Raw genomic sequence first — 24,767 nt, forward strand, 5'->3', positions numbered from 1 at the left:
TTTTGTATTGAATAACACGTTTCCTATTCTAAAATTAGAAATCAAAATATTTCGTATCAATCTTAAAGCCTACTTGTACAAAAAAATATGATTCAAATTTTGAGTAGACCAAGGAATTTGATATTTAATCAGATTTATTTGGTTTTGCTCGCAACTTGTTTGAAAAAATTAAACAAAATAAATCGGAAGGTTTGGCTCAAGACGTTGACTTTGATTAAGACATATACTCGATAACCCATTGACTTCCACCAACTCAACCCTTGAAGAAGTCAAAACTTTAAATGTGAACTATGTAATCCGAAATCTCTTCTTTCTTTTCGGCGAAAGAGATTACAAGTTTCTTTGTTTTATTAATAAGAAAAACGCAACTTTTCTATTGAATATTATTGGATTATTTCATACGCTAAGGAGAAAAATTAGAAAGCTTCTCCTTCTCCTATAAATCAACCCTTCACGTCAAACTAGCTCAGCTACACTATACATATCAACCAATGGGTCGTGTTACTACTCCACAAAGGGGGAATCCAGATGGCAGTTCACCAGTTCAGCAAACCGGTATACCGGTCCAACAAACCGGAGTTCCCATGAGCCAATTCGCACCGCCGGGCTATCATCAAGCTAATGTTAACATATCGGTTGGGACTCCATGGAGGAGTGGTTTGTTTGATTGTCAAGAAGACCAAACCAATGGTATTGTATCCATACTGTTATAGCAAAATATTCAATATTAATGGACTCACTGATCTTTATCATTATGTGCAGCCGTGATGACAGCAATCTTACCATGTGTGACATTCGGACAAATAGCTGAGGTGTTGGATGAAGGAGAGATGAGTATGTTTACGGTTTACACAAATTTTTTTTTTTTGCTAAAATTTGGACGGTTTACACAAATTGAAACCGAAATAAGATTATTCATTAATTTGAAGCTCATATATACAATTGTTTATGCAGCTTGTCCACTTGGAAGTTTCATATACTTGTTGATGATGCCGGCTTTGTGCTCACAGTGGGTGATGGGATCAAAGTATAGGGAAAAGATGAGGAGAAGATTTAATCTTGTGGAAGCTCCATATTCAGATTGTGCCACTCATGTTTTATGCTCTTGTTGCTCTCTTTGTCAAGAATACAGAGAGCTCAAGGCTAGGAATCTTGATCCTTCTTTGGGTACTAACTTTAATCTCCTCTATCAAAAAAAATTGAGTTAGTATAGCCCATGAAACTTTTACTTATATATGTTCAAATGCTGTTAGTCTAATCGGTTAGAAGGAGAAGTATTATAACCTTACTTATAAGAAAGAAAAAAAAGAGAAGTATTATAACCGGATTTATGTATAAACATACTGTACGTTTAGAATACTTTGGTTTACGCAGATCAAGCATAATTAAATACTAAGCATGCTCTAGAAATACTCTGAACTTTTCATAGAAGAAATAACTTTTTAATTATATAGAAAGGAACATGTGTATATATATTGAATATTGTTAAGAGTGTGTTTATAACTGCAGGTTGGAACGGGATTCTTGCTCAAGGGCAATATGGGAGTGAAGCACCAGGTAATGCACCACCAAATCAATATATGACTAAGTAAACATTTACTCTTAGTTAAGCTCCATATTTGATACACATTATTTGCGAGCATTATACAATGCAAGTGTGTTATATGTTTTTTTTTCTTTTTGAAACACACAAGTGTGTTATATGTATTAATTAAAATGATTACAACGGTTTGTTCAAGTGTATGGGTTTTGTTGTTGCTGTTTTTATGTAACTAAATTGGTTTGATTTTTTTTTTATCAATTGTTGATTATTGTAGAAATGTTATTATTGATGTACTAAATTGGATGTTGTTTTTGTCAACGGGGTTCGCTCTACCATTTTCTTAACCTGACCTCTGCGCTTTTAACTTATTAAGGGTAAACATCAATTCAACTGGTTTTCAAAGTTGCAATTTCGGATGTGGATAATCAATTAGTTTACTATGTTTTAATTTTCATTTTGAAAAAATTATACAATAAACAAAAATTTGTTGATATTAAAAAATTTGATTTTGCGGATTTCAGACCTAGTTAGCACAATTAACATCCCTACTTATTTCTTTGGTTGTGTCATTTACTTCGATTATTGATTCTGAAAAAAAAAGAATGTGAGATGTAAATTAATAGTCTGGAATTTACAATCTTACAACAATCTCTTTTTATTTGATTATTTGCATAATTTTCTTTCTTTTTTTGAATAATTTAGATTCCAACAAAAACTATTGAACTTCATTTTTATAGTTTCATCTTCTTAACAGTTCATCTTTTCTATTTATGGATCTTCGTCGCTTTAAGACCATCTTCATTGGATCCTCGTTTTTAACCTGATGATATTTTAATGGTTTTATTTCAAGAGCTCTTATTTCAATAGGCTTATCATTTTTACATAATATAGATAAGAATAAAACGAAGAAACAAACCAACAGTATATACACAGAAGACACCATCAATTGCAATAACACAATAAACACAACAAACAATTTGGCCTGTAAAAGAATAACATAGCCAAGAATCACAAACCTTTTTGTATCAAAACCCCTAAAATGCAAACACGCAATTTAATCTAATTACAAATCTTATATTATAGACCTTAATACCTGAGTACAAAACACACACCAAATGCAGTAGACACCAATCCTATTGACAAAATGCAATCTTGCAAGATCTTTAATTCCTTTAATTTGTTTTAACAACGTCTCTTAGATCTTCTTTCTCAAAGCCTTTCCCAACAATGTCAAGCAACTCCTCTTCTTCTCTCACACCATTAACCCTACCATTCCTCACCTGGTCGACCAAAGGACCATACGACCAGCTACATATCATGTAATATATCACATTGATGAAGCTCATGATAGCCAGTAGCCAGTAATAATAGTTGTAATGACCCTTGTTAATGTTGTCTGAAACCCAACTATCTTCACCATTTCTTGAGGTGAGTTCATTGACGGCGTTGAGGATCACACTAGCCAAGAGACTAGCCACAGCCATACCTAGACCAAACAGAGACGCTGCGATGCTAGACATGCTTTTAGGAAACTCGGTGTAGAAAAACTCGGTCTGTCCTATCGCGGTAAGAGCTTCTGCTAGCCCATGTAACACATACTGTGGCACGAGCCACATCGCCGAGATGTCTACAATAGCATTAGCATTGTTTGCATACCCTTGGCTTAATGCTTTCTTCCTTCTCAAGGTTTCCACCATCGCGGAAATCGCCATAGCTAAGAATGACATGAATAGCCCTAATCCCATTCTTAGCTTGACGCTTAGCCTAAAAGGTCTACCTCGGATCTTTGAAGCTAATGGGATGACGGCACGGTCATATAGAACGACCCACATGGCTAGGGCTATGATTGTAAACATACCAAACGATCCAGCTGGTACTTGAAAACTACCATGGCGGCTCAAGCGCCTGTCCATGGAAGTGGCTTGCAGCAACTGAAACGAGCTTTGGCTTGTGTTTATGGACATCATTATACCTGTGGACCATATCGGTATGACTTTGATCAATGCCTTAAGCTCTTCTACTTTGTCTGTTGTGCATAGCCTCCATGGTTTCAAAGCAAACCCATCTGACCCAATCTCCTCCTCGCGGTTACTTATTAAACAAGCTTTATTCAAAAACCTAATCAAGAGAAAATCAAAAGTTAGAAAGAGAGCATCATGTTTCTTGTATAACAAGCTTTGTTCAAAAAAACTAATCAAGAGAAAACCAAAATTTAAAACGAGAGCATCATGTTTCTTGTATAACAAGTTTGGTTCAAAAAATTAATCAAGAGAAAATCAAAAGTTAAAAAGAGAGCATCATGTTTTTATTAGACCTAAGAGTATGGTCTTTCTTGCTTGTAAAGTAATCAAAGGACTCATCAATAGAGTTGAAAAATATTTATATGAAGTAGATTTACCTCAATTTGTGGCTTGGAGCTTTGAGTTCAGAATCTTTCATGTGATAATAAGTAATTGATGAGTCCTGCTGATTTGGTAGACTTAGCTTCCTGTTCACGTAAGCTGCAACAACCACTTGAGCTAAACCGGTGAAGAGACTCTTGCTCACATTGCGTCTAACGTAAAGAGGAAATGCAAGAACAAACAGCAAAGCAGCGATCAACATGAGAACCGCAGGTACACCAAAACCGATTCTCCATCCAAGATGCTCTTGAATGTAGACAATGCCAGTGAACGCGATAAGTACAGCCACAGCTGAGGAAGCATAGTACCAACCAAAGAAACTCTCCAGAACTCTTTCGTTCTTAGGGTTCTCTTTGTTGTCTAACTGATCAGCTCCAAAGGCTAAGGAACATGGTCTGATCCCGCCTGATCCGATAGATATAAGGGCAAATGCAGAGTACAAAAGAGCCAACTGAGATGCAGTTGCGGAACCACAGTGGTTTCCAGCCGCTGTGGGATCGCATGGTGATGGCTTCACTTGTGGTAACATTGCTGTAAGCCATAGAAGCACCATTCCCTGTGATATGATTCAAAAATGACCCGGTTATATTTTAACAGCCATAGACAAACGAAATATTGGCATATATATGGTCTCTAAATTCTAAAAATAATTTACACGAATATAAGTCTCTAAAATTGTTTAATTTTTTTTATTAAAATCCTTACTAAATTACTTATAGCCCACAATGTCGACTAACGATAACATTACATATCGTTATGTTTAAACATGTTTAACTAATGAAAAACTTCCAAGAAGAAAATTCCAATATTCATATCGGCAACAAAACCGTGACCACGACCACATATTGGTAGATCAAATGTAAAGTCTTATGTCATTAACCCTACCAAAATTAAAATTAAAAGATAGGGATAAATAATTGTACCAACATGTCAAATCAGTCGACATTAACAAAAATTCAAACATCTAATAAAATTAAAAACAAGCTGTTCGACTTTACCCAAGAATCGGACAAGTTGTACAAAACTATGGTCACACACGGTTGAAATCGCTTAAGCCTAATAACATCTACATGTCGACGACATGCTATATAGCCCTATAAACAAAACCAAGCTTGGCCCATAGGGAACAAATAATTCAAAGTCGCATGCATTGTATTAAAGTTATTCAACTTAGAGATACCCCCTTATTCAAAAAATAATAAAACCAAACGGACCTAAAACCAGCCGATGCATATGCATGCAGACACATATAAAAGTTTCTTTTAATAAGTTCTATTTGTTTATATAATAATTGTTTTTTTACTTTATTTATTATCCAGTCACACACCTTTCTTTTGATCTGCATAAATGGAATATTGTGACATCTGAAATTATGGGTTTGGCTTGTGGTCACTTATGAGTCATTCACACCACTTACAAGGGACATCTTAAATTTAGCAATTATTGAAAATGAAAATTAGATATCGCAAATTAAACACATGGAATTGGCATGCTAAAAATTAATTTGAAAACGACTTTTAGTGCAATACAAACATAAGAAAACAATAACGCAGCAATGTTTTTCATAGGACGAGTAAATGTCTTACAAGTCACATGCAAAGTGTGAAAATTACTAAAACTGTACAAAATTATTATTGTTATTGTATAGTGTTGTTTTAGTTCAATATGAGTATTATATAAATATGACGTTATTAATGGAGAAGGCCACCTATCTAATGGTACAGCAAAGATGAAAACGACTGAAACTAAATTAATCCGCTCCAATACTATGCATTCGAATATTCAATTTTTTAAAATGAAAATTTTCGATAATTTATTATAAAAGCCTGGAAATAAAAGAAAAACCTCGTACCACTATCCTTCAACAATTTTTTTTTTGTAAATGTTAATGTTTTGAAATATAATTTTCTTTTCATATTTCTATATAATTTTTTTATTTACTAGATATTGCATAACCATTATACTCATACTACTCTTTCGTGATTGATTTAATAGAATATATATATATGTGTGTGTGTTAAAAGCATTTTATGTTATTAATATTTATATTAATCTTTAACCAATTTATTTTATTGAAAAAATGGAATATGATTTAGAAATTATTATTTTTAAGCTACTTTTGAAGGTATAAAATATAATTATAACGGAAAAGTATATGATAAGAACTTTAAAAAAGTGTTTGTCCGTTTTTTCGAAATCCGTTACGGATTCTATCAGTCTAATGACAAGCTAGTGAGTAGTTACGAAAATTCACAAACCGACAGCTAAACCGGAAACCTTTTTTTTTTTCCTTTTGTTTAGTTCGATCCGAAGCGAGGTTGGAAATTTCATTTCCGGTTTAAGAAAAACCAAGTTACACCGTCGTATTTCAGCATCGAAACCAAATGAATTAAGCAAACGTCTCAAATCCAAACGAGAATGGTTAAGGTAATCCGGTTTAGTGAATCTTACCAGAAAAAAATTTGAAGAGATTGAAAATTACCAAGAAACTGGAGAGAGATGCAATGGCGATGGTGAGAAACCGGCCTAAGTAGGAATCAGAGAGAAAAGCACCCAAGAGAGGAGTGAAGTTTGTTGCAGCGGACCACATGAAGAGCACATTGGTTCCTTTTGCTACTCCAAATCTGTAATCCCTGATTAAGTACATAATCATGTTTGGTAATAATCCATAGCTCGCCACTTTCTCAAACGCCTCGTTAGCTTCACCATAATAATTAACAATATAAATTAAATATTCAGAAATCAAAGAGAAATGATGAATGAGGATTAGAGATTTTGAAAATGTAAATATACCTATGATGAAGGGCATAGTGATGATTCCACCCTTTGGTTTCTTTTCTCCATTGAGTTGGATTTGCTTAGCCTCTGTTTCAGTTGTAGGGTTCTCCATTGTTTCAGTTTGTTTGGTGGATGAACACTATGGTCTGGTGAGTTTATATAGGAGAGAGACAGAGGAAGGTAAAAGGAAGAAGAAGAGGAAGATCTTTGTCTTTGTTAAGTGATTTGAGAGTTAATGCGATTTTGTTTTCAGATAGAGAAGAATATGTACCTCATTTTCACGATAAGTGTGCAATTAATAGTAATATATAGGAATATCTGCTTCATTTTCAGACAGGTTAGTGAAAATAGTACAGTATATTAAAGGGGAATTTTAATTTAGACGGTGTAATCAGAATTTGACTAACATCGACTTGAATAGAAATAATTAGATATTTTCTACATATGTATTTTTTTGCTATTCAGATATAAATTTTTATATATATACATATATTGTTATTGGTATTTATTATATTTTGCTTCTCATGTATTGCAATATTCTTCCTTTACTTTTTTTTCTCTTTTACAGAGACATCATTTGTAGTTATTACTTATAATTGTATGTAACATATGAAATATCTCCCTATAATTTAGTATATGTTATATAACATCAACGAAATAATGCATAAGACATTTTAAGTAACAAAACCAAAACGCGGAAATATATTTAGATTTTTGGTTTCTAATATTTAAAGAATGTAAAAAAGACTAGATATTTTCTTTGATTCCTGAACTAACTAAACTAAAAAGTTTGAAAGGCATAGATGTTACTATATGGCTGTAACTGGTTAACTAAAACTGCAATTAGTGGAAAAAAAGAATGGAATTAGATGAATGAAATATGGAGAAAACAAAATATTTTCATTCCATTGATTTATTATCAGAATTGTGTTGGAATGACTTCTTTGAATTTTGTTTATTTTTTTGTGGAATTGATGTAATGAACATTTCATTTCATTCACTACAAATGGTAAAACAAATTATGGAATAAATGAAATAAATCATTCTGCATTATTCCATTATAAAAACTGATAATCCAATTACAGCCTATATGTGTGGTTACATAATAAGGAATAACATCATTATTGATAACTGATTGGTTTATATTCAGATTTGGATTGATTCAAATTTGGTTTTCAATTCAGATTATAATTAAAAAAAAATCGTGATGAGATTTCTTTTTTCTTTTAATGGTAAGTGATGAGAGTTCTTTTTTACTATATTAAAATTAATTTCTTGCATTCGATAAATTCTGTAATAACTGAACCAAATTGTTTACGCCATCTAAGCATAATAACAAACATCTTTAATATATAAAAATCGTTTCTACCATACATATATTCGAAAACTATTATTTCCTAATGATAATGCAGACTATAACCTAAAATCGTTGTTATATTATACGAAGATAATGTGACAGAAGCAATAAATATGTTCTTAGAAGAAAAAAGTGGGAAACAGTTATGTTTGTACTTTATATATTACATTAAAGTAACCGTAGACTTTGTGTAGCCATAAAAAAATTGTGTAGTCTGCATTATGATTAGAAAATAATAGTTTTCAAATAAGAGTATAATTTGTGTAGTAACCATGGAATTTGTGTAGTCAGATTAACATTTCATCTTTATAAGAATTTAAGAGACAATTCTAAAAAGAAAAATTAGAGCTGCATGCTTTTATATATTTTAAAATGTAAACAATTTCAACTCTTCATCCTTTATACAAAAACAAAGTAGATAGCTTTCACATCCGATTAATCAAAAAGGAATGGAACAAAATCATATCAAAAGTATCGAAATAATTGAACAAGCCGAAACATCCCATGAGGTTACCAGCTTTTCTTCTTTCGCTGTCTCTCGTTTCTTTTTTTTTTTTCTCTCTCTCTTTTTTTCCGTTAAGGACTAGTATTTTCTTAATATTTTATTCGTTAGTATCATCTAAAGAATGATAAAGAACTCATTAAAGTTAGTGCAATCATATTAAAAAGCTTCGGTTTTGTTCCGGTTTCGTCCCATCAGTCGTAACTCATGCTCATAAATAAGTCAAGCTTATTGACAGTACTCTGCCAGAAAATCCATAATATCTCACAAAATGTTGACAAAAAAAAAGAACTGCTGATAAGTTCAGTTACAATTTATATGTTCCCATCAAATGTTGAATTATGTAGAGAAAGATAAATCTAGTAGTAAATAATGTGTGGAAGTATTCAGTGTATTTTTTTCAACAATATTAAATGTAGATAGCGTACAATAATGCAATTTATTGAAAACCTTGTGAACAATAATAAGAGACTCTAATAATAAAGTGACAATGATGCGAGTGAATGTGAGAGTCTTAAAAGAAAATATTTAATGTGACTTTATTCATTCCCCCTTGCACGTGGGTGTCGGATACTCTGAAAGCTCTTTTTCTTTTGGATATACTATAGTAAGTTATAAGTTTATATAGGGGTGGGCACTTTACCCGAAATCCGAAGTGGCACCCGAACCCGATCCGAAAAACCCGAACCGAAATCCGAACCGAAGTAGCAAAATATCCGAACGGGTATTAAATTAGGAGAGATTGGATATCCGAACCCGAACGGGTAATATCCGAACCCGAATGGATATCCGAAGATAACCGAACATATGTATAATTAACCTTATATTTTTAATTTACATCTTTCATTTTATATAAAATATTTATATTGATACTACATATACTTTAAATTCATATGATATACATACAATTACGTAGAAGATGATTTGCTATGCACTTAAAATACACTAGTGGTATTCCGGCGCTACGCGCCGGGTTCGTATGTTTTATTCTCTAATGAATTCAAAATTGTTTGTAATCATGGAATCACCAGTATCTCTAGATAAACTCTTACATTGTGTGTGTCTGTTCTTTAGCTGCTTCATATGATATTGTTGGGAGTTACATTTGATGGATGTTGTTGGGAGATGTTACATTTGATGGTCGATACGGGTTTCTAACAAACATAGATTATGTTATTGTGTTTTCTAGTTATGGGTATTCTTTCTTTTCGTTGTTCATTGGCATATATAGTTGTTTTTATTAAATAGTAAATTAGTAATTTGTTTTAGGAGAATTCCCATATATAATTAATGTACTATATCTTTAGAAGTATTTCTGTTTCTAAATTTTCAACGTTAGTCTTGATATTGTTTTGTTGCTGATTTTGAATTGTAAATTTACTATAATAGGCTAATTATAGGTTTATTTTAGGTCAATAGATGTGTACTTCCATAGTTTTACAATCACAATGAATATTTTTATTTTTATATAGTTTAATGAGTATATTGACACGTTATTCGTCATTCTATTATTTTCAATTTTGTATCTCTCAATTCATTTTTTTTATATGTTTTTGACATGATTATTTTACTATCAGTGGTAAGTTCACTATCACATTATATTTATATCTATTTATTTTTGGCTTTCTAGCCATTATGTTGTTGATTTTCTTTTTAAAATAATACCTAATAATGTACATTATTCTTCTTTAATATTTTATTTAGTCTAGTTTTTGATGTATATTTATTTTATTAAGTTTGTTATACTCCATAATTGTGTTATTGTTTGGATTAAGCTTTTTCATTGTATATTGAAATGTTTTGGTCTGAAATATTTTTTATATATCATCTGGTGTGTCAATTACCACTTGATGAGTCTTTCTTCTCAGCCTTTCTGATTTTTTGACATTAAATGTTATGATAATAATTTTCTATATTGTATAATTTAAATTTCAGTTATTTATATATATATATATATATATATATGTTGTTTGGTCATCAAATTTGTTACTATGATGTGTTAACTACCATTTGATGAGTCTTTCTCATTAAACTTTTTTTAACTTTTCTGGTTCGTTGTATTCAGGATATGCAATGTATATCTTGGTCTCAATAGATTGTGCGGTTTTGTGATGTTACTTTTATAAATCATTGAGTGCTTGTTTATTTTAGAATCAAATATCTTCACCTTGTTTGCAAAATATTAATCTTTTAGCCTGCTAGGTACCTTTGAGTTCTCTGGTAGTACGTGATGGGCCAGGTGAGTTGATCATCCCAGCCAGGGATACTATGGCGATGAGATCATTTGAAGCTTCAAGTGAGTTTTTTTATTTTGCAGAAGTCTTTTTCTTAACCATATTGACTGAGAAAATGTTAGGTTGCAGTGAATATTTGTAGTGTTTCTTGTGAGGAAAACGTATGAACCGCTTGAGAAGGTGTGAGTTATGAAATTATATTCATGTTAGATGGCTCGTGTAATTACCAATGTTTATTACAGGTGACGTCTGATCTAATAGTTTGACCTGGCCCACAAAACCGGTTTGGTTTTCAAACAGATGACGTACAAATAGATGAACACTGGGAGTCGTGTTTAAATAATAATTTTGGTGGGGGCTAGAAGGAGGTAAACCAGAATGCCAAGTGTCAATGTCCATAAGTTTTCGGAGGAGAAAGTTTAAATGTTCCAGATTTTATAAATTTCGGACAATGATGATGTTCATGAGATGTCTCAGTAAAAAGCTTTTTATTTGATGTTTGGATATATCAGTGAACATGACCTCTAAAGATCTAATGAATCGCTATATCACGCCTTTTAGAAAGAGTGAAACAAAAACAACGATGCTGTTCAAGTTCAGACAACCATATTTGAAGAAAATTTTATTTTATAAACAATAGACGAACTTTGTTTCCAAGTCAGAACGAAAACTAAAACCAAAGATAAATTAAAACACCGAAGAAGGTTTCATGTGAGGAAAATCTCTAAGAATTAAAAGATCAAAACAGAGGAAAAGAAAGAAAAAACGATAGACTCGATGTAACCGACTTTAAGCTTAGGTCCTCCTTAGCCTATAAAGTTATGCAATGCGTGGCTTCTTACCTTCAGGCACATTCTCCGTGGGTGGATCCTTCCGATTAATCAGAACCAACCAAAACAGTAGCATCAGTTGATTGAGGTGGAGCAGCATCACTCTCTTCAACAATCCAACCACTATCACTCGTAGCTTTTTTTTTCTCAGATGCATGATGGAGCATCATATCAGATGGCTTAGTTGACACTGCTACAGCTCCAGGCATGTCATCACCAGGTGGTTATCACTTCTCTGGACATAAACAAAAAGGCAAGTAGTCAAGAGCAAAGAAGGGATGTTCAGTTCAGGTCTTAGGTATTGGAACTTATTGAGTCTGTACACTCAAGCGATAACATCATGAACAGTCCAAGCCAAGGTAATTGAGGCCTGAATCAGAGTTGCCTGCCATAACCGAAGGTACACCAAACTAAAAAACTTAGTGTTGTTTTTAAACACAAAGGTAAACTAAATAACTCAAATAGCAATTACCTAAGTAAGAAAAATAATATTTAGTTTATTCTCAATTTGAAAATATATTTATTTTTCAGTTTTGTTACTTTTATTAGAAACATATGTCTACCTAACTAATAATTAAAATTTTCATTGTTATTATGTTTAAGCTTAAGGCTTGGTGATATATATAGATTTACCTGAGCTGAAAGTTGAGATGCAATTTGGGGAACCTTCTGTCTTCCAACATCTTTTTTTTTTCATAGCAAATCCACCTATCATCCAAAAGGAAAATGATTACTCATATGAAGCCAGCAACCGACTACAAAAAACTTATAAAAAAGGAAATCATTATACATCGAATCCACTTAATTCTCTGAAAATGCTTCCTCTAATTCTCTGAAAGTGTTCAGCCCGTGGACTTTGTGTGTTAGAGGCTTGGATGAGTGGCTCCTGTAGTCCTGTTGCAGTGAGAGAGTTGAATGTAAGTGTGAAAATATCAAGCGTTGTAAAGATAGTTACAAAAACAATAACCATAAGACCAACCTTATCATCCAATAGTAACATATAGACGCCCATGTGTTCAAATCAAGAATGTGCTATTCGATTTGGTTGAAGTGTTGCATTTCATCGCAGAGAACAATCTCTTAAACCACAATTGAACTGAAACTTTAGAAAAAAAGAATATCTAAAGTTGAATTGAACAATTGAACTTTTCCAATTTCTTGGGTTGTGAAAGACGCGGAGCTAATTAAGATACCTGAGAAGTGAGAGACGAGAAGGAGCTTATCCACACTTCTTCATGGGGCCAATTCGTTAAAGATTTCCGCAGACCCATCTCTTCCTTGCAATCGCATTAATTCATAATCCCGAGAAGCGAGAAGAGTACAGAACAATAATCCTAGAGAGCTATGGCATTACGAAGCAAGAGGTTAGCGACACTTATCTTATCCATCTCTAACAACTCTCAGGTCTGCAATTCCGGTGGGATCGCAAGCATCGGGACATCGTTCAGCCGCCGGATCTCCTCAGCTACCTCGTCTGCTGCTGTTGTGGTGGATGATAAATCTAGAGCTTACGTAATTTTATATGCATTATATAATGTAATAAAGAAAACGATTCGGGTTCACTTGAACCATTGAGTTTCTTCGAGTGGGGATTGTCGATGGAGAGGCCGGAAGAGACACCGGTTTTGCCGATGAGTTTGGTCGGACTGGAAGAGGAGACCGCCGCTTTGCCTTTTGCTTTCTTCGAGTTGGGATCGCCGATCTTGAGGCCGGGAGAAACACCGCTTTTGCCGATCGTCGATTCTCTGTAGGAACTCATCGCAGTAGAGTAATGAGAAGAGACAACCAAGTTTGATCGAAACAAAACTCGGATTAAGAGTTTTATAAAGAAAAACAGAGCGAGAGAAGAAAAGAGAATCCATAAATGAAATTAAAGGGAGAACCGAAGTGGAGTCTGTATTGATTGATCGTAAATCAGATCGTGAAACGGAATCGAAGAAGAGGAAGAGGAAAGGGTTTCACGAACGATCTACAGAGAAAATGAGGAAGAAGGATTCGTGTCGTTGAGACAAAGGTTACGATGCTTTCCATAGGTGGGCTTGCTGGGCCGTTAAGATTATTTTGACAGATCAGAAGTGATTTGAAGCCCAATATCCTAAATCAGTTATGACGTGGCAAAACGTTATAACATGATTGGCTGTTTTTTTTGTCTGACGTGGACAGCCTATCTGAGGCTTATATCTCCCTTTTAGTATTGTATTGATGTCAAACTTTTTATTTCAACAATTAACAAAAAGTTACATCCAAAATTTAAAAAAAATAACCAAATTAATGTCTTTTTAGTTTGAAAATGTTATGTCCAAATCTAATAACCATTCAATCTATTAAAAATACAAAAAATAGTTAAGTGAAAGTTATATATTTAAATACAAGAAATTTGAAAAATGAAAATTTTAATTTTTTTTTCAAAATCTAAATATTCGAACCCGATCCGAAATAACCGAAACCGAACTAAAAATACCCGAACCCGACCCGAAGTACAGAAATACCCGAACGGGTTCTACACCTCTATACCGAAATACCCGAAAATCCGAAATACCCGATCCGAACCCGAACGGGTACCCGAACGCCCACCCCTAAGTTTATAACTTACAAAATTAAATTATTTTTATTTTTATTGGTATAAATATTTTGTTATGACATTTCATTATTTACTGCGGGAGTAATAGTTTGAGTCATATAACCACTTCAACGTCTATTTATGACGACTTCAGTTGATTTTCACTAAAATAACATTTTTTTTGAACGACTTTCACTAAAATAACATTATTGGAAGGAAAGGAAATGAAAGGAAACATTTGCACAAAATATAATTAAAAAATGAGAACAACCACATGAAATTTATCTATAACTCTTTTACCAACATAACTCATACATTAACCTACTTAATTCGGATTATGCAGTTTAAAAATTTATATTAAAAACACAAACCTAGTCAAGGCTAGTTGAGAGAAACTACATAAGAAGTGATTTAAATAAGCAAACAATCAACAAATAGTCAATAAACATTTTTTTGTTAGATAAATTCTCAAGGAACACTGCGTTAAAAGGAACACTGCGTTAACAGTTAGAGCATCTCCAAGGGCATTCTGTTTTTTCCTCTATAATTTACACTAAAATAGAGTAACTCTATTATAGAGTTAAATTTGCTCCAATAGTTCACTCTATAATAGAGTTACTCTATAATAGAATGAAATATAGAGTAATCCTATTTTTTTACTCTAAATATAGAGTGAAAAAACAAGAATACTCTATATTTCACTCTATTATAGAGTGAACCATTGGAGCAAATACAACTCTATAATAAAGTTACTCTATTTTAGAGTGAAATATAGAGGAAATTATAGAGTGTGATCGGAGATGGTCTTAGGAAATCAAAACTTGAACAGAACTATAATAAATGTTTTTGTCAGAAAAAACTATAATAAGTTTTTTTTTTGGTAAAAAAAACTATAATAAGTTTTCGGTTTAAAATTTTAATGTATTTTTCTTAAACCAACACAAAATACATTGAACTCGATTGGACACTTTCCCTTTTTATACTGTAAATCATAATGTTTTTGAATCGATCGTGGGGGAGACTGTAGAGTATGAATAGTTGAATACATTATCAATGAAATATTGCTTGAATTGCACGTTAGCCCGAATTTATTTCATTACTTGTTTCAGCAAACAAGTAATTTTTTTAAACAAATGTGTCAGAGTTCATCAGGCTCAGTTTTTTTTTTTTTTGAAACTTATCACACTCATATTTTCTCTATTATTTTACTCAAAATAGTTATTTTTTGTCTGTCTCGGTTCTTCTAAGTTCTGACTCAAATTTCACCCACTCTCCTGCAAACATTTGAAAGATTTAATGCGTTCTCTTTATTTTATTTTAAATTTTTCATGCACTTCACATTTTCTCCTTTTACACATAATAATTAGCTTATGTCTTCTTCCGCTTTTGTGTTCATGCGTCACTGTGGTGGTGATAATCAAAATCAAGACCGAAACTGTAAGCTTGGGATTTGAATATTTCAGAATATCAAATATGAATCCGTGTTTGCACTATTGGAATTCCGATCTGTGATTTTTGAATATCTGGCTATCGAATATCCTTATAAGCATTTTTTGATATTTGTAGATATTCAGATTCAGATTTATAAAAAAGAAATAAAAGTTATATACAATTTAAAAAAAATTAACTCTAAAAATTTATATAACATTTTAGAAAAAATATATCATAGAAATTCAAAATTAAAATCATATTAATAAAATATAAAATTTTAGTATATTAAAAACAGATCCAAGTTGCGTATTCAGATTTAAAATTTTAGATATCCAGAATCCGATCCAGTTTTCACGGAAATGAAATTTTATTATCTGAATCCGGATCAAACTTCTTAGTTATCCAAGTTTTTGGAACAGATTAAGAATATATCTCGAATTGGATCAGATAATAATACTTGGTATTTTAAGAATCGCATATGATGACTACGTCATTATATAGGTTTTATTAATTACAACAATTTTGCAGAGTTATGATTGATACTTAGATGTTAAGATATTTTAATAACAAAAAATAATCTGTATAAAAAGTCATCATTTGCTGCCATAACGAAGTTAATGTTTGTTAAATATTATTTCTCATTTCTGTTTTACATTTTTGTTAATATTTAAACACTTAAATATTAAATTAACAATAGGTACAACAATGGGATGATGGTGCACCTAGTAAATACAATGTCAAAATGATTTAGGTCACTCAATTCAGCTAAACTGGTGATGAATTTGGATCATTCATGAGTTAGCTCAGCTAGATTCATTTATTATATGAGTTTCAATATGTAAATTCGAAGTTCGATTTATTTATTACTCTCTATGTTTTATAATAAGTGTCATTCTAACATTATTTACTTGTTACATAAAAATATCATTTTAAAATTTTAATGCAAATTAGATCTACTTTCAGCTGAAAATTAATTACAAACTTCATTGATTTAATAAATAATTTTATTTAATTCAAATACTATTGGTCAAATATGTGTAGTTAATAAAAAAATTAAATACATTTCAATCACTTTTTTAATATGTGTGAAAAATGTCAAATTGAGACTTATAAAAAAAACGGAGGGAGTATATGATTTTCAATATGTAAACTAAAACTCAGATTATTTTGATTACAAATTAAATGTGTTAGCTCGTGATCTATTATAAGTAAATATAATAATAAATGTAAACTATAATCCGCAAGCTAAATCAACTTCGAGTCTGACAAAAACATTATTATAATTTACATTTACTATAATCTGCGAGCTAATTCAAACTCGATCATTAAACTTATTTTAATAAATGAGTTTAAAACCATAACTTGTGCTAGTAAGAAAATGAATTGAGCTGAATCAGCTCATGAGCTCACATTTATTTTGATAGACCTGGTTTTTAAGATAAAAAAAATCTTCCATTTATCATTTTTTTTTGTCATCATCTCCCATTTATAATTAAAAGCATTGATTAATGGATGTGTTTTTTGTTTATTTTTTTTGTTAGATTTAGTTATTAAGTATTCAAATATCTTTTTATCGTAGCCAGGAGGATATGGACATTCTATTTATAATTTATCTAGATTTTGAGTTTTTATTACATGTTTTTTCACATTACCTATCACTTTCTTTTATGTGATGAAAGTTAAGAAATTGGAAGAAAATTCTTTGTTCGCATCATATCTTTTTTAATATACACAGAAGTACAGAACACACACACACACACACATTAACATAATTATAATCAATTACTAGATTTTGACCCGCGCTTTGAAAGCGCGGGTTTTTCTTTGGATTATATACAAATTTTGTGAATTAATATTTTGAAAATGTTGCAAATTATTATGTTACAAAATCATATGATGTCAAAAAATAATTTATTTAAATTATATAATTCATGAATTAATTTATTTAAGATTTTGTATGTATTCTTTTTTTGTTCAAATATATGTACACTCTTATATAACTCTCTCTTAGGTATGAACATTTTACCAAACCTGTAAGTTGTTAAAATGCTTTGATGAAAACACTAATTTGTTATATTTTTGTGATGAAAACACTGACTTATTTAAATAATAGATATCTAATATATGGTTCATTAAAGTCTTGTTATATGAGGTATAATGTTGGTTTATAATAATTTCATACCATCATTCGATACAAACATATTATATAAACATTACTAATAGAACAATGGTTCATACAAAACCTACGTACATATTTAAAAGGCTATAGGTCGACAGTTTAGATTATAATATTTAAAGTCAATAAACAGTAATATATTTTATTTAAATGTAGAAGATTTTTATTTGGTTGATATAAAATAGGTTGGGTATAAGATTTAGTTATATATAATAGGTTGGACTAAAAAATGAAAGAGTCCAAACAACCTTTATAAGTAGATTTATTAAGATTGCTTCCCTTTTAATAGAATAGATAAAACAAAAAAAATAACAATTTTTTTATAAATCCTAAATACAAGTTATCTTAAATAAATCTGGACATATCAAAGAATTTTCTGTAAAAAAATAAATGAAAAAGAATTTGTTTGAGAATTTAATAAAATTTGAAAACATTATTTTGTTACTTATTACCTTTTAAGTATTTATTTTCAAATATTAAATTTTCTGTTAGATGCTCAGAAATGTCTACCAATGATATCATTGATATGGCTTAACACTATTGATCATGATCCAAACATAGTAAACAAAATAATATTTTAATATCTAAAATTTACATTCACTTAGAAGTGATATTTTATATTTTAATCACCAATATTAAAAATACTAACAATAAATATATTTTTTTGATAAATCGGCAATAAATATTTGAAAATTTAGAAACATTTAAACAAAAAATCATTACTTGGGTTCCTGCTCCATGGTTTTATACTTTTATACAAACAAAAATATTCTTTTTTTTTTAAATATCCATTTATATTGCAGATTTTTCATACAACAAAAAAAGCCGAAAAGCTGAGGATTTGTGATTTCATTTCATTTGCATATAAGTGGTTGAAAAGAAGAAAATGTAACATGCATTTGTTTTGTGTTCCTTTCCATGTCCTTCGAGGAAATGCACGAACCCATGACTTTGACTTTCAACTCCCTTGTCCTCTCTTCTCGCATGTCATATCTGCGGTATATTTACTAAATTAAAAAGTTATTCGAGTTTTTGGAAGTTTGATATATTGTCCACATGACCACATCTATAAACCATTTTGTTTTGGTTATTAACTTATTATAGTGATGTGACAGAGTTGTTTTGATGAGAATGCTTGAAAAAATAACACTGGATGCTTTAATTAAATAGACATTATAAGGTGGTAAAAATACACTACAAGAAATTATTTAAATACATATAGGAAAATCATTTTGTCATTTAATATAAGAATGCTTATGGTAATTAAATAAATCTATATGTAATTAGGTTTTAACAATGCCTTACAACTATGAAAATGTAGACATTAAAAATTGTAATTATGAAGTAAGCATCACTTAGAAGATGAGAGTAATTCGATTATAATGGTACACTGCAATATGTAGCAGCATTATATAGTGTTCGGTTGATATATATTTTACAATTTGCTTTTTCTAATGGTCCATCTATTTCAACTCATTCTAAAAACTCTACAGATTAAAATTCCAATTTGCAAGAACGTGTAGGGGTGTGCTTCGACATAAATGTAGTCATAAATATCGTTTCCAAAGTCGTTTAGACATTCTCTCTAAGATGATTAGGCTAATGAAAGGACGACAAAAGATAAGAGGATTCTCTTTCATTATGGGATGTCACTATAAGGTTTGGTAAAATGGGTTTTCAATTATAAAATCAAATTGGAATACTAGTCAAACCTAATGAATTATAAAAGGGACCCTTACATTCAGATGGTACAAAGTGAAGCATACACAGTGGATGACAACAAGAGAGAGTAGGTTAAGGATAAGCATTGCTCTACTACATTAGGCCACACCGAGTTGTTATACTTTTTTACTTTATTTTTTCCTATCTTTAGTTGATAAAAGTCGAACCAAAATTCAAATTGATCTACGATTTTATTTCTATCATAGAAATAAATTTAATACAAAGTTTCAAAATATCTACTAACTTTCTATCCAAATATTCAAAATGAACTAATTTTAAGTTAATTTTAGATATTTAGTATACACACTATTCAAACTTATATTGTACATTATTTTACTTTTGAATTTTGGGGCCTTTATAGTATATTTGGATTTTTAATTTTGTTTACATAATTTTAACGAATATTCACAGCATACCAATTCAGAAAATTTTGTAGATTGGTATGAATTTTTGAAAAATGCAATTTTTTCAGTCATTATAGCTTTGTTTGGAATATTTATAGCATACTGTTTATATAAATCTTTCTATTCATCTAGATTAAATTTAATTTTACTTAATTCATTTCAAAAGTGGAGTTCTAAAAGAATTAGGTGGGAAAAACCAATCAATTTTGTATATAATTGACATATAATCGTGGTTACATAGATATTTTTTTAAAATATCTTTAACTGAAAGTATAAAAAAATTAGCAAAACAAATGATTTTTTTTGATAAACGAATCATTGATGAAATTACAAATGGAGTAGGTATTACAAACCCACGGACCTAAAATCCGAATAGACCTGAACCATTCTATACCAAAACACAGCTTCGTTTTGTTTGCCTGAGTTTTCTTGTTGATCATGCATATACCAGACAACCATAACTGAAACTAATGTAGAGCACTATAACAACCTAAGAAATGTCCAGTTGTATGGCACAGCCAATTGATGATGCATTCTGCAACAAAACACATCCACTGGCTATTGGTTCATATATAATGGCAAACATAATAGTAGTATTGGGCCGATAATGTTGTACGACCTGAATATATATAGGCAGCATGAAATTTGATGAATAATGGAAAAAGAAAAAAAACGCTCCAGGGAGGGCTCGAACCTCCGACCTTGTGGTTAACAGCCACACGCTCTAGCCATCTGAGCTACTGAAGCTGGTTGTACTTTTTGCATAGTAAGAAGTATGTAAATAATAAAGGTTAACTCTATTGACTTGGCCGCCTAAACCCTATTTGCGGAACAGAGAAGAACTTGGAGAGTTTCTTCTTCAGAGAGATGATATTAAACAGAAGCCTACGACTTCTCCTCCTCTCTTGTCCCTTGAAGTCGTCTCCTTTCCTTCTTCCTCTCAGACCCTTCTCTGCTTCCTATCCAATGGAGAAGAACAAAGCCAAGAACGGTTCTTCAAAGTCTTCTCCTTTCGAGTTCAACAAGAGAAGAGCTGATGGGTTCGACGAAACAGGCAAGAGTAAGAAGAATCTCGAACGCAAAACACGCAAGCTCAATCCCAACACTACTGCTTATGCACAGGTTGTTAACATTACAGGTTGCTAAAAATCATATTTTGTTGTGTAAAATTTAAAAATTAATCCTTTTTTGAAATAGGTCCTTGGAACGGGAATGGATACACAAGATACGTCGTCTTCTGTATTACTCTTCTTTGATAAACAAAGATTCATATTTAATGCTGGAGAGGTAACACTCTCTTTTCCACAGATGTTCTGTAAGGATTACTGATCTCTTACTTTTTAGTTTTATTGTATATTCAGGGCTTGCAACGTTTCTGTACAGAACATAAGATCAAACTATCAAAGGTAAGTATCACCAAGACTCTTCTGTTTACTTTCTCTGTTTGTGTTGTAATGAGATGAGTTTGGACTGTTACAGATAGATCATGTCTTTTTTGTCTTTGTGATGAGATGAGTTTGAAATTTGATGGTTGTCTGAATCATTACAGATAGATCATGTGTTTCTGTCTCGTGTCTGCTCAGAGACAGCTGGTGGACTTCCAGGTTTGTGCTTGCTTTTGGACTTCTAGCTTTGTTGGTTGATCTTTTTTTTTGTATTAGTCCTTGAATTATCTATTGTTTTGAATGTCATAGGTCTTTTACTAACTCTTGCTGGTATTGGTGAAGAAGGGCTTTCGGTGAGTATTCTTGTCTAAGTCTTGTGTGCAATGTTCAAAAAAAACGCTAGGCGGTAACTAGGCCCTTTATAGGGGATTATTGATTAAGCTGACGTCTAAACTAACTGATTTTTTTCTTAAATCCTTCAAAAAAATCGTTTTATTTATATCCAATTTGTTGCATAGGTGTGTGTTTGGGCCGCCTAAACCGATTTATAGAACACTGCTTATGTGTGTGTTTCTTTGTGTTATGAAACTGCTGAACTATGTTTCATTGTTATCTTTACATAGGTGAATGTATGGGGTCCTTCAGATCTTAAGTTACTTGTTGATGCAATGAAGTGTTTTATTCCACGCGCTGCTATGGTTCACACACGGAGTTTTGGTCCCTCTAGTACACCTGATCCTACTGTTCTTGTGGATGACGAAGTTGTTAAAATATCAGCCATTACCTTAGAGCCACCTCGCTCTATGGAAGAAGAATCTTGCAGCAAATCCGGCGAGATCTCTGTTGTATATGTATGCGAGTTAGCTGATATAATGGGCAAGTTTGACTTAGAGAAGGCCAAGAAAGTCTTTGGTGTGAGGCCTGGTCCAAAATATAGTAAACTTCAATGTGGAGAGTCAGTGAGATCAGATGAAAAGGATATTACGGTATGTTGGTTGATTCAGTTACTATTGTTCTTCTCTTTGAAAATGGATTATAATAGATTGTTTATACTTTGGTCTTTAAGGTTTATCCGAGTGATGTGATGGGACCTTCAGTTCCTGGGCCCATTGTTCTCCTTGTGGACTGTCCAACCGAGTCACACGTTGCACAGCTCTTATCAGCGAAGTGTTTGGAGAGTTACTATCCTAGTTCTGACAGTGGAGGGAAGTTGGTGAATTGTATTATACATTTAAGTCCATCTTCGGTAACAAGTAGTCCTACTTACCAAAGCTGGATGAAGAGGTTTCATTCGTCTCAGCACATTCTTGCTGGACATCAAAGGTTGCTAACTCATTAAAAACTGATAGTTAATTTGCTTGATTAGTGCTAATTTTTTTGGTTTGGTGTGTTCAGGAAGAATATGGAGTTTCCAATTCTGAAAGCAAGTTCAAGAATCGCTGCTAGACTTAACTACCTATGCCCACAGTTCTTTCCTGCTCCTGGCTTTTGGCCTCCTCAACATGTTACCAACTCTATAGTTGATTCCACCCCTTCAGACCAGGTTGCTAAAATACTTTTCTCATACCATCATTTACAGAGATAAGTTTGATGTGTATTAGGATTTGATGTTGTCTATTCATGTTGTAACAGGATTCAAATCTTGGTAAAAGTATATCTGCTGAAAATCTCCTCAAGGTATCAACACTCTCAGACACTTTAGCTTTAAAATCTTAGAAGTTGGAAGTCTATTTATATAAGACCAAATCAATGTTCAAAAATAGCTAGGCGTTAATTAGGCGCGCTTTATAGGAGATTATTGATTACGCAGGATGCCTAGACCGATTTTTAGAACACTGACCAAATCTATTTTTTGGCTCTTTAAAGTCTCCTTCACTGATGATTTTTTTTTTCTTTATTGTGGGCAGTTCACTTTGCGTCCTTATGCTCATCTTGGGATGGATAGATCTTGTATCCCTCCTGAACTGACATCCCCACAAGTACTAGATGAGCTGCTTTCAGAAATTCCTGAGATTAAAGACAAAACCGAAGAAATCAAGCAGTTGTGGAAAAAACCAAACGGTGAGACAGAGAGCAACACTGATCTTCCAAGCTGTCTTGAAAACATTAGACGAGACGACATGGAGATTGTCCTTCTAGGCACTGGCTCTTCCCAGCCTTCAAAATACAGAAACGTCAGCGCCATTTACATTGACTTATTCTCTAAAGGCAGTCTTCTCCTAGACTGTGGTGAAGGAACCTTGGGGCAGCTTAAAAGAAGATACGGTTTAGATGGTGCTGATGAGGCCGTTAGAAAACTGAGATGTATATGGATCTCTCACATCCACGCCGATCACCACGCCGGTCTCGCGAGGATCCTAGCTCTTAGATGCAAGCTTCTGAAAGGAGTGGCTCATGAGCCAGCGATTGTGGTGGGACCAAGGTCGCTTAAACACTTTCTTGATGCGTATCAAAGACTGGAGGAGTTGGATATGGAGTTTCTTGATTGTAGAAGCACCACAAAGACTTCTTGGGCTTCTTTAGAAAGCGGCAAGGAAGAGGGTCCTTTGTTTAGTAAAGGAAGTCCTATGCAAAGTGTCTTCAAAACTCCTATGACGGATCTGCCATGTTTAGAGAATCTGAAGAAGGTTCTTGGCGAAGTCGGTGTGGAGGATTTGATTAGCTTCCCTGTTGTTCACTGTCCTCAAGCCTTTGGTGTCGTTGTAAAAGCAGCGGAGAGATTGAACAGCGTTGGAGAACGTATCCCTGGATGGAAGATGGTTTACTCAGGCGACACTAGACCTTGTCCTGAGATTGTGGAAGCATCACAAGATGCAACAGTTCTTATACACGAGGTAAAAGGTTATAGACATTCATCTAACATTGAATATGTTTCTTTTTAACGTTCTTGTCATTCTTTTATAGGCAACATTTGAAGATGATTTGATAGATGAAGCGTTGGCAAAGAATCACAGCACGACTAAAGAAGCAATTGATATGGGATCTTCTGCGGGTGTGTATAGGATTGTTCTCACGCATTTTAGCCAGAGATATCCAAAGATTCCGGTGATTGACGAGTCTCATATGCATAACACTTGCATCGCCTTTGATTTGATGAGCATAAACGTGGCGGACTTGCAAGTGCTTCCTAAGGTTTTACCATATTTCAAGACTTTGTTTAAAGATGAGATGGTTGAGGAAGATGTAGATGATATCGCTTTGGAAGAAGCTTTGTGATGGTATACTTATCAAATAGTGCAATAGGTTGTTGTTAACTCTTACTTCTTGTTCGTTTATTCATTGTTTTCAGTTTTGTAGGATTACAACAGTGGTTGTTGTCTTGTGAAACGTTTTTGAAATTTACACTATAGTTTTGACTTTAACTGCAGTAGTATAACATATACTTTTGCTTTTAGAAGCTCCCAATATGATCTTGTTTGAACTGGGATTTAGAAACAAGAGAA

General features: G+C 32.4%; 3 protein-coding genes, 2 long non-coding RNA genes and 1 other non-coding gene across 7 annotated transcripts; 3 read left to right on the top strand and 3 right to left on the bottom strand.

Moving 5' to 3' along the window:
* The first annotated feature begins 354 nt into the window (after positions 1-354).
* LOC106350971 (protein PLANT CADMIUM RESISTANCE 8) lies at positions 355-1,816 on the top strand. Its single transcript, XM_013790794.3, has 4 exons — positions 355-690; positions 763-834; positions 955-1,167; positions 1,510-1,816. Exons 1-4 carry the CDS (start codon positions 492-494, stop codon positions 1,590-1,592), a joined length of 567 nt encoding a protein of 188 aa, XP_013646248.1. The 5' UTR covers positions 355-491; the 3' UTR covers positions 1,593-1,816.
* Positions 1,817-2,469: 653 nt separating this feature from the next.
* Positions 2,470-7,042, bottom strand: LOC106345745 (protein NRT1/ PTR FAMILY 1.2). Its single transcript, XM_013784917.3, has 4 exons — positions 6,739-7,042; positions 6,428-6,645; positions 3,942-4,501; positions 2,470-3,661 (listed from the first exon to the last, which is right to left on the bottom strand). The coding sequence occupies exons 1-4, from the start codon at positions 6,833-6,835 to the stop codon at positions 2,716-2,718; spliced, it is 1,821 nt and encodes a 606-aa protein (XP_013640371.1). The 5' UTR covers positions 6,836-7,042; the 3' UTR covers positions 2,470-2,715.
* A 2,481-nt stretch (positions 7,043-9,523) lies between these two features.
* LOC106398498 lies at positions 9,524-11,372 on the top strand. The gene is made up of 2 exons (XR_001279935.3): positions 9,524-10,878; positions 11,059-11,372. It is a non-coding gene; the product is annotated as an uncharacterized LOC106398498 (long non-coding RNA).
* Positions 11,373-11,449: 77 nt separating this feature from the next.
* LOC106398507 lies at positions 11,450-13,763 on the bottom strand. 2 transcript variants are annotated; one of them, XR_007340097.1, is made up of 7 exons: positions 13,216-13,763; positions 12,840-13,126; positions 12,626-12,748; positions 12,437-12,540; positions 12,280-12,354; positions 11,970-12,031; positions 11,450-11,881 (listed from the first exon to the last, which is right to left on the bottom strand). It is a non-coding gene; the product is annotated as an uncharacterized LOC106398507 (long non-coding RNA). The 2 variants fall into 2 exon arrangements; XR_007340096.1 differs by having other exon boundaries at positions 11,450-12,031; positions 13,216-13,762.
* Positions 13,764-20,612: 6,849 nt separating this feature from the next.
* Positions 20,613-20,686, bottom strand: TRNAN-GUU. The gene has a single exon. It is a non-coding gene; the product is annotated as a tRNA-Asn (tRNA).
* Positions 20,687-20,758: 72 nt separating this feature from the next.
* LOC106345746 (tRNase Z TRZ3, mitochondrial) lies at positions 20,759-24,686 on the top strand. Its single transcript, XM_013784918.3, has 11 exons — positions 20,759-21,061; positions 21,137-21,226; positions 21,301-21,345; positions 21,489-21,543; positions 21,634-21,677; positions 21,948-22,310; positions 22,391-22,647; positions 22,720-22,867; positions 22,957-23,001; positions 23,232-24,158; positions 24,229-24,686. Exons 1-11 carry the CDS (start codon positions 20,807-20,809, stop codon positions 24,538-24,540), a joined length of 2,541 nt encoding a protein of 846 aa, XP_013640372.2. The 5' UTR covers positions 20,759-20,806; the 3' UTR covers positions 24,541-24,686.
* Positions 24,687-24,767: the final 81 nt, after the last annotated feature.

The sequence above is a fragment of the Brassica napus genome, chromosome A6 (genome assembly GCF_020379485.1).
Source record: "Brassica napus cultivar Da-Ae chromosome A6, Da-Ae, whole genome shotgun sequence".
NCBI lineage: Eukaryota > Viridiplantae > Streptophyta > Magnoliopsida > Brassicales > Brassicaceae > Brassica > Brassica napus.

Excerpts from the sequence above, each read along its gene's own strand:
- LOC106350971 (XM_013790794.3), top strand. The coding sequence starts at position 492 with ATGGGTCGTGTTACTACTCCACAAAGGGGGAATCCAGATGGCAGTTCA. Across the intron at positions 835-954 it reads GTTGGATGAAGGAGAGATGA|CTTGTCCACTTGGAAGTTTC; the intron begins GTATGTTTACGG and ends TTGTTTATGCAG. Across the intron at positions 1,168-1,509 it reads GAATCTTGATCCTTCTTTGG|GTTGGAACGGGATTCTTGCT; the intron begins GTACTAACTTTA and ends TTATAACTGCAG.
- LOC106345745 (XM_013784917.3), bottom strand. The coding sequence starts at position 6,835 with ATGGAGAACCCTACAACTGAAACAGAGGCTAAGCAAATCCAACTCAAT. Across the intron at positions 6,646-6,738 it reads CACTATGCCCTTCATCATAG|CTAACGAGGCGTTTGAGAAA; the intron begins GTATATTTACAT and ends ATTATGGTGAAG. Across the intron at positions 4,502-6,427 it reads CATCTCTCTCCAGTTTCTTG|GGAATGGTGCTTCTATGGCT; the intron begins GTAATTTTCAAT and ends ATCATATCACAG.
- LOC106345746 (XM_013784918.3), top strand. The coding sequence starts at position 20,807 with ATGATATTAAACAGAAGCCTACGACTTCTCCTCCTCTCTTGTCCCTTG. Across the intron at positions 22,648-22,719 it reads ATTCTTGCTGGACATCAAAG|GAAGAATATGGAGTTTCCAA; the intron begins GTTGCTAACTCA and ends TGGTGTGTTCAG. Across the intron at positions 24,159-24,228 it reads CAACAGTTCTTATACACGAG|GCAACATTTGAAGATGATTT; the intron begins GTAAAAGGTTAT and ends ATTCTTTTATAG.